We start from the raw sequence: 9389 nt of genomic DNA on the forward strand, positions 1-9389 counted from the left end.
AGCAGCTGGACCACATGGCCAGCCCCTCTTCTTGAGTGCTCCTCTCGCTGCGTGTGGTTCATCTGTATCTTCCGCCTGTGGTTTGTCTTGCTTGTGTTTCGTTAGTGTTACACTACGACTCCGTGTGCATCCTTTAATATATTGGTGGCTCTTACTGCCACAAACTGTATTTACCTTACACAACTTTGCCGACTGGCTTGTTCTGTGTGTGTTGTGAATTGCTTAACATGCTGTCACGTTAAAGCAATTCACATGAATCAAATCCATAACAAATCCATTACCTGTTTGCTGTTTTTTGTCTGCCTGTTTTTCAGAATTATTGGGTAAGTTATCCATCACCGAGTTCCTATTCCTCCAAGCGGGTCACGACATAAGCTTTCCCAGGGCATTGGACCCCTGCTAAGTGGCCTTGCTGGCTTGGCTGAGTTTATGGCTTCCCTTTGTGACAGGTGTGATGGTGACATCCCCTTGGAGATCCGCATACCTCCGTGTATGCACTGCCTGGGTTTGAGCCATGCGGAGAGGGCGGTGGAGCGCCCTACTGTGGATGCCTGTTTTGTGTGGTGTTCTCAGAACGCCTGCACCTGGCGAGATTGGAGGCCAAGCGCGAGTGGGTCGGCCAGGCACAGGCTGTTATTCCCTCTACTGGGCCCAGTACCCCTCCCAGGAAGTGTGGCCGGAGTCACTGCAGGAAGAGCCCATCTGCTGCCAGTCTTGGACGAGGGCACGATTCGGACCGCTGGGACCACCTTGAATGGAAGGTGCATGCCCTGCTTCAGGAGGTTGATAGCTTCGATGGCGACGACAGCTGTTACCTGTTGGGCAGTGATAGGCTGTTCCTGATGGACAATGCTGGCACTGTTCACCACCATGAGCGGAGCTACCAGGCCATCAGAAGCCCGAGGGGTGGCTTCATCAGCCCCCAGCAGCTCGATAGGCTATGAGGGGTCTACACACTCGGGTAGCCACTATACGGGACATCAAACTGGTGGACAGCGATGACTCTTCTCTGCTGAATTCTGCCAGGCCTTGCAGGAGAGCTGAGCCTCTGCCAGGGGGTGCTTCGGACTCACAGACTGGACCATGGTGTAATCTGGCAGGCGCAGAGTCACTCAGCCTCTGGGAGTACCTGACCATGGACACCATGATAGCTGCCATGGTCCTCTCGGCCTCCTTACCAATGCGGCCATGCTGCTGCAGGCCTACGTGTAGACTCTGTTGCCCCGGCTGCAGGGGGGTACAGAGGAGCTCTTCTGGGAAACGACGGAGGTGTCTCGCCTGCTTTTCCTGCTCCAGAGGGATGTGGCCCACTCCAATGGACGGGCCACGGCGCAGGTGGTTACCTCCCTGCGCCATCTCGGGCTGGCCCAATCCCGTCTGCCAGCTGCACTCCAGAGCACATTTTCCACTCTCCCCATCACCCCAGGCTGACCTTTGGCACCTTTGGTTAATGACATTCTGGAGCAGACTGATAAGGTTCTTAGGGACCGGTAGACCCTGAGACGGTTCATGCCTCCTCCTCAGGCCCCGGGTCCAAGACAGGCGGACTGTTGCCATCCTCATCACCTCGTGCTGAGGAAAGACAGTGGGGAGTGGCACAGCGTGCGGTGGAACAACAACCTGTCAACTGTCACCGCCATAGGGACGTGCCAGGGGGACCCAGGCGCTCGGGCACCAGAGGAACGGCCCCGGCAGATTAATTACTTAAAAATCATACAATGTGATTTTCTGGATTTTTGTTTTAGATTCCTTCTCTCACAGTTGAAGTGTACCTATGATAAAAATTACAGACCTCTACATGCTTTGTAAGTAGGAAAACCTACAAAATCGGCAGTGTATCAAATACTTGTTCTCCCCACTGTATATGGATCACTCCAATCCTCTACGGTGCTAGAGGCACCTAAAAAATGATGTAGAGAGCGTGTGTCACGGCCATAGGATCTTTATATAGGGGTGGACTCCAGCCGTGACACATGTGTACACGGGAGTAAATCTGTAAATCCTCACCTCGGATGTATCCCTCCGCCACAGACTACCAATATATTGGAGTGATCCAAATAGCTCACATAACCATGGTTACATACGTAACCTTCGATCCTTCCTTAAGCCTTATTCCCCACCCAGTTGACTACTTTAAAATGGTGGACGTCCTCAATGGCAATGTCCATGCAAAAACAGGTTATTTCCAAGTAGGGATCTCTATCGCTATGGTTCCTCACAAGTTTCTCCCTATCACTCAGTCGCACTGGTTGGTTGAATAACTGAGTTCTCAACTGACCCAGAGTCAGCCCTTGTCTGGTAACCAGAGCATGTTTTTGAACAGGCTGTGTAGCATTTCTCAGTCAGCATATTGGCCTATTTATAGCACTAACACATGATCTTCAGAAGGGACAGACACCATGCAGTAGTACTGTAGCGGCACAAGGGAAATGGTTTACTTCAGGTAATGTTGAGACTATGGACTATAAGACAGTTGTGTAACAATTGTTTGTATGGTTTGAAAGCTTTAAACTTTTTAGGTTTACATTATAATATAAGGTTAATTATAAAGTAAAGGTTGCATTCAACATGTCTTTCTGTTTAAAGGGATTTCAGTTGAACAATGTTGAACTGAAGAATAAGAACATGGTATGTTTCATTTGATTTAAATTGAAGCTCACTTTATGGCACGTTAAAGTAAAAACCACAATACAACCAAAATGAACAGCATTTCTCAATGTTTTCATTGAATTGATTTAGTCATTATGTTTTTATGGGGAATGTGGACTATAGAGCTTCTGTGAAAGGGTTGATGCTGTTTCCCTGTAAAAAAAAATAGTTAACCATGTCTAGCCCACAAGACTTTAGATGCGTGTTTACAATTCATGTCTAGTGTACAAGTGGAGACTATGCCATCCCATGACATTAATATGTGAGAGGTGAAGTAGTTTTGACTGTGTTCTCTTCCTCTCACACTTTCTATCATTCTCTCTCTCTTTCCATCCCTCTTCCATCAGAGACGTCATTCCCTTTTCTCTCGTTCCCCCCGTCCTGCCGGTCATCGCCACTGTGACAGCTGCTACAGCCGGCGGTGTAAGGCCCCCGTGGAGATCTCCGTGTCTTGTGTGCTCATCCCCTGCCGCCTTTTGTGTGGAGCCCTGTTCCACATGTGCAAAGAGGAGGAGCATGCGCTCCTCTGCCCCAATGAGAAGGTGCCATGCCTCAACGCCGCCTTCGGCTGTCCAATCATCATGCCCCGTTCCTGGCAGGCGGGCCACCTGCAGGTCTGTCCCGCCAGTGTGGTGTGTTGCTCAATGGAGTGGATCCGCTGGCCAGCCGATGAAGCCTACGCAAACACACACCCCGACATCCACGCACACACACACACCCTGCATGAGAACCTGCTGAAGGAGCAGAAGGCAGGAGAACAGTTGGACCTGGCCATGGCCCTGGATGATCAGAGACACCTGTACGCCCGTATGAAGATGAAGACTCTCTACCCAGAGATGATAGTGAAGGTGGAGGGAGAGGAAGAGGAGAAGAAAGAAGATAAGAAAAAGGAGAAGACAGAAGACTGGGCCACAGTGCGTCTATGTAATGGGGCCTCTACCCTCTGTACGGCTGCTGATGATGGGTGGAGTGAAGATAGGCCATATCATATCCTATCTGGTAACTAGATTTTCTGGACAAATCCAAAATGTTATTTTTACTTTATTTGAACTTTGTTATAAATGACAATAACTTGTTTTTCCTCATTATTACCCTCTCTCTCCACGCCAGGCGTTCCAGAAACAGCCGTGACAGACCTTTCAGACTTCTCTTTGGAGAAGGAGGAGGGAGATGTGGGTGTGGAGGAACCAGGGGGAGACATCAGCTCTGACAGATACAACAGGTATGAGAGGATGTTCAATATGGATAAAGGAGGCTGTAATGTGGACACCAAAAACAGCCGGGGCAGAGAAGGGAAGGAGTGGAACCATTGGATGGAGTTGGAGGAGCAGTCGTGCAGAGAGAAGAAGGAGAGAAGAGATGCAGAAGAGTTGATGGGCACTCTGCAAGCTCCAGGAGCTCCAGAGGGACCAAGGGGGACCGAGGCCAACCGTAATGCCACAGGGATTACAGGTATGGCCCCGTGGCAGGACGGGGTCCTGCAGCGCATGGCCAAGGAGGTCACCCCCCAGGAATTCAACATGTACCTGGTGCACCACGGACGCATGCTGCTCACCTTTGGCCAGATGGATGCCTGCACGCCACGGGAAAAAGACTTTGTCTACGGAAACATAGAGCCCATCCCTGTTCAGTCACTGTACTCCTTCAAGGTAAGGGTGGAAGGTAGAAGTGAGGCCTGCATTGACTTCACACACGATGTAAAAAATAAGGGAAAGCAGAAACTCGATGCAGTTCTGTTGATTTTTTTCTCTCAAAGGCATATGCATGTTCACGTACACACAGATACAAACACTTACATAGACAAATCTCTGTAAAGTAATGACATGTTACTGTATGTGTTATCAATCATTGTTCCCCTGCAGGTTCCTGTCAGCTACCGTGAGAAGCAGCGTAGTGTCCACTACTATGACGCATCAGCCCGTGCTGAGAGTACCTGGGCCTGTGTGGATACGTCTGACCTGGGGGCATTAAAGGAGTCCTGGTGGACAGACGAGGCTGACAGCACACTACTGGGATACGCAGAGAGAGAGGTCATGGGGCATCAGGTAAGTTATGTCTATCAGAAGAGCTCAGCAGGTTAAAATAAGTGCCAGTGCAAGGTGCAATGAAATGCTGAAGAAAAATAGAGCATACGTTTCACAGCTATCAGAACAGAAATACAATACGTACATCCACAACACATAAAGATATTATAGCGATGTTAACCCAACACTTGGCTACTTTATCAAGTGGTTTGGATCTGTTGGTGTAACAGCTAAGGTGTTGAGTTGACAAGCCAATGTCCCGGGTTCCATCCTCAGTTGCGAGTATCCCCTAATAAACAATTGGTGGAGATTTCTCGCTATATCTGCCCGGACAAGGTTCTTAGAGCTGTTCTTGAGTGAGCTGAGATGTCTTTCTCTCTGTCTTCCTGGTTCTAAGATCAGTGAGGAGCGTGGACAGGACGGGCTTTATGTGGACATGGGGATGCAGACCCACTCCTTCAAGACGGCACCGTTCGGACGAGACACGACGTTAGCAGACCTGACAAGGGACAGGCCTCTGAAGCTCCGCCTCCAGCTGCATGCGGACAGCACCTCCAGCCGACACAACAAGGCTAGCTCTGCCTTCACCTTCCTCTGTGGACACTCCTTCCAACGAAGGGAATTCCCCAAACACTTCAGGTATCCCAAAATCTTCAGCTACCCCAAACACTTCCAATGCAAAGAGGCACCCCAAACACTTCAGGTACCTGGGCCCCTGTGATGTCATGTCGCCTTGAGTAGTTGCCCTGGTATGGCTGTATAGCCTCCATTGTAATGTTTTCCACACATCTAAAATGAAACATTGTTATCATTATTCAGGAACGTGCACACAGACATTCAGACATGTGCTAGTGGCTGGTTTGAGCAGAGGTGTCCCCTGGCCTACCTGGGCTGCACCTACAGCCAGAGAAGGTTGGAGCCTTTCCAACAACCTGCCACGGTCACCTACAAGTAAGAACCATTCAACTAACTACTCACAACTCATGCTCTGATTGTGGAAGTACCAGTGTTTGTATATATTTCAGTATTTGTATTCACAGTCCTTCAGTACATCTGAATGTTTTCATTACCATACCCTAATCCTGAACTCTGACCCTTTACCTACAGCCAGGAACTGAGCATCTTCAACCTCCGACCCACCATCCCAGCTTCTCAAGGGGAGGGACCAGAGCCCCTTAAATCCTCCAAGTCGCAGTCTGCTCCAGAACCTGTCGGAACCGCCAGGAGGAGGCGGTCGAGGGGAAAAGGGGACTGCGATTCTCTGAGTGCTTTGCCATCCGAGGTGCTGTGCCACATGGCCAGCTTCCTGGACAGCCTGTCCCTGTCCCAACTGGCCCTTGTGTCCCGCCTCATGAGAGAGGTATGTTCCTCTCTGCTGCAGGACAGGGGGATGGTGTCCCTCCTCTGGGAAAAGAAGACCTACAAGTCTGGTGTGGCCAAATGGAAGGCCAAAACGGTAAGAGCAACGGAGTTTACAATGACAACAGTCTGTCGAGTAAGTTAAATACAGTGAAATGGAAACGTAACCCCCTTCTGTGACTTGTCACATTTCCCATGTTCTCCTCTCTCTCTCTCCCTGCCTACCCTCTCCTCTCTTTTCTTTCCTCTCCTCTCATCTTGTATCGCTCCCCAGGTGTGGGAGTTCAGTCATCTGTTCTCTACAGTAGATTTGTGGCGTTTTATAGACAACGTGCCGTCCATGTCGGAGCACCTGAAGGTTTGTCCCTACTACCAGACCTGGGTACCACCCCAGCCGGTGGCCCTGCCCAGCATGAGTCACCTACAGGGTGGAACACAGGAGCAGGACAACCAGCAGAGACAGAGCCTGGTTGCTCAGTTCATGGGCAACAGATAGCAGGGAAAAATAGTATTCTGATGATCCTACCTGACAGTCAGTGCTGGTTGGTGGCACTTGAAATCTGAGGATGTGCTGACAGTAATGGCTGGAATGGAATAAACAGAATGGTTTCCATGTGTTTGATACAATTCCATCAACTCCATTCAAGCCATTATTATGAGCCAGCCTCCCCTCACCTGCCTCCTCTGCTGACAGTCCACCCTTGAAGCATGAATAGAACAAATAGAACAAACTATGTGCCAGACATTTTCACCTACAGAGAATTCAGTTAAAAAGTGTGTGTTAATTACTAATGCCTTTATTACTAAAAGGTTACTTGCTATCTCACAGTTGGATTTACCAGAATCTCGAAGCAGCTCGAAGAACCAATCACACACGTCTGTAGGAGACAGACAGGTCGAGTGACTACCTCCCCTCATACTAAAGAGCCATTTGCTTAATCTCTGATCATTCTCGAGCATGCCAAACTTCCTCACACTCTTGAAAGTAGGGGAATGTGGTGAGATATCCCACTCATAATATCAGAGAACATGGGTAACACAAGTAACCTTAAGTTATTTTTCAATAATTTGTTTCAATATCTCACAATCTCCAAGGTGAGACAATTGTATTGCCGTTGACCTTATGCATAAAGGCAGGGTTGGATAAGAAGGTAACCTGGGAAAACTGTAGGCACAAATGGTGAACTGGCAGTGCATCTAGTTCACTCACTCACTTTGCCAACATAAGGGCACCAGTGAAGCAGTCTTAAAGGGGGCTTATTTTGACCACAAGTTCTCAATGGGATTAAAGTCCAGGGAGTTCCCTGGCCCTGGCCCCAAAATATCAATGTTTTGTTCCCAGAAAAACTTAGTTATCACTTTTGCCTTATGTCAAGGTGCTCCATCATGCTGGAAAAGGCATTGTTTGTCACCAAACTGTTCCTGGGTGGTTGGGAGAAGTTGCTCTTGAAGGATGTGTTGGTACCATTCTTTATTCATGGCTGTGTTCTTAGGCAAAATTGTGAGTGGGCCTACTCCTTTGGCTGAGAAGCAACCCCACACATGAATGGCCTCAGGTGCTTTACTGTTGTCATGACACAGGACTGATGGTAGTGTTCACCTTGCCTTCTCCGGACAAGCTTTTGTCCGGATGCCCCAAACAATCGGAAAGGGGATTCATCAGCTTCTTTGCTGCCCTTCTTGACACCAGGCCATCCTCCAAAAGTCTTTGCCTCACTGTGCATGCAAATGCAATCACACCTGCCTGCTGCCATTCCTGAGCAAGCACTGTACTGGTGGTGCCCCGATCCCGCAGCTGAATCACCTTTAGGAGACAGTCCGGGAGCTGGACTTTCTTGGGTGCCCTGAAGCCTTCTTCACAACAATTGAACCGCTCTTCTTGAAGCTCTTGATGATCCGATAAATGGTTGATTTAGGCAGCAATATCCTTGCCTGTGAAGCCCTTTTTTTGCAAAGCAAACCATGATTGACTAGAAGAGGAAGAACAATGATCCAAGCACCACCCTCCTTTTGAAGCTTCCAGTCTGTTATTTGAACTCAATTAACGAGAGAATCACTGCGATGATGTCAGCTGGTCCTTTTGTGGCAGGGCTGAAATACAGTGGAAATGTTTTTGGGGGATTCAGTTCATTTGCATGGCAAAGGGGGACTTTGCAATTAATTGCAATTCATCTGATCACTCTTCATAACATTCTGGAGTATATGCAAATTGCCATCTATCAAACTGAGGCAGCAGACTTTGTGAAAATTAATATTTTTGTCATTCTCAAAACTTTTGACTGTAGATATTGTCATTGTTCGATAGAGCAATTAGATGTCTTTCAGCGATGTTCCTACTGGCGCATTCATTGCTAAATATACAAGCAAATACATTTTTTCCAGTCTCTGAAAGACTACAACTTGCATTGGGCGGTGCATCGTGCTGTAGCCCCCGTCCCTCCCCTTAGGCGGGCTGTTTTGAAAAAGAGATGGACACTCACAACAATCCTTAGGGCAAAACTGAAAGAACTGACCAGATACAATCAATAACATTTCAATTAAACTTATTTATATAGCCCTTTTTACATCAGCCGATGTCACTAAGTGCAATACAGAAACCCTAAAACCACAAACAGCAAGCAATGCAGATGTAGAAGTACAGTGGCTCATAACAAGTTAGTAGGCACAAGTCTAACTAGCTAGCCAGCCTTACATTTAATCCCACTAAAAATTCCCTGTCTTAGGTCAGTTAGGATCACCACTTTTTTTCAAGAATGTAAAATGTCAGTGGGTCAGAAGTTTACATACACTCAATTAGTATTTGGTAGCATTGCCTTGAAATTGTTTAACTTAGGTCAAATGTTTCGGGTAGCCTTCCACAAGCTTCCCACAATAAGTTGGGTGAATTTTGGCCAATTCCTCCTGACAGAGCTTGTGTAGGCCTCCTTGCTAGCACATGCTTTTTCAATTCAGCCCACACATTTTCTATAGGGTTGAGCTCAGGGCTTTGTGATGGCCACTCCAATACCTTGACTTCGTTGTCCTTAAGCCATTTTGCCACAACTTTGGAAGTATGCTTAGGGTCATTGTCCATTTGGAAGACCCATTTGCGACCAAGCTTTAACTTCCTGACTGATGTCTTGAGATGTTGCTTCAATAAATCCACATAATATTCCTACCTCATGATGCCATCTATTTTGTGAAGTCCCTCCTGCAGCAAAGCACCCCCACAATATGATGCTGCTATCCCCGTGCTTCACGGTTGGGATGGTGTTCTTCAGCTTGCAAGCTTGCAAGCTTCCAAACATAACGATGGTCATTGTCCAAACAGTTCTATTTTTGTTTCATCAGACCAGAGGACATTTCTCCAAAAAGTAC

At 47.9% G+C, this 9389-nt stretch overlaps 1 protein-coding gene across 1 annotated transcript; it reads left to right on the top strand.

The window, feature by feature from the left end:
* The first annotated feature begins 2367 nt into the window (after positions 1–2367).
* LOC123994774 (F-box only protein 40-like) lies at positions 2368–6971 on the top strand. The gene is made up of 9 exons (XM_046297765.1): positions 2368–2443; positions 2587–2628; positions 2997–3648; positions 3760–4298; positions 4512–4694; positions 5071–5312; positions 5493–5624; positions 5781–6129; positions 6307–6971. Exons 2-9 carry the CDS (start codon positions 2626–2628, stop codon positions 6526–6528), a joined length of 2322 nt encoding a protein of 773 aa, XP_046153721.1. The 5' UTR covers positions 2368–2443; positions 2587–2625; the 3' UTR covers positions 6529–6971.
* Positions 6972–9389: the final 2418 nt, after the last annotated feature.

This window comes from Oncorhynchus gorbuscha, linkage group LG14 (assembly GCF_021184085.1).
Source record: "Oncorhynchus gorbuscha isolate QuinsamMale2020 ecotype Even-year linkage group LG14, OgorEven_v1.0, whole genome shotgun sequence".
Lineage (NCBI taxonomy): Eukaryota > Metazoa > Chordata > Actinopteri > Salmoniformes > Salmonidae > Oncorhynchus > Oncorhynchus gorbuscha.

Excerpts from the sequence above, each read along its gene's own strand:
- LOC123994774 (XM_046297765.1), top strand. Across the intron at positions 4,299-4,511 it reads AGTCACTGTACTCCTTCAAG|GTTCCTGTCAGCTACCGTGA; the intron begins GTAAGGGTGGAA and ends GTTCCCCTGCAG. Across the intron at positions 6,130-6,306 it reads CCAAATGGAAGGCCAAAACG|GTGTGGGAGTTCAGTCATCT; the intron begins GTAAGAGCAACG and ends ATCGCTCCCCAG.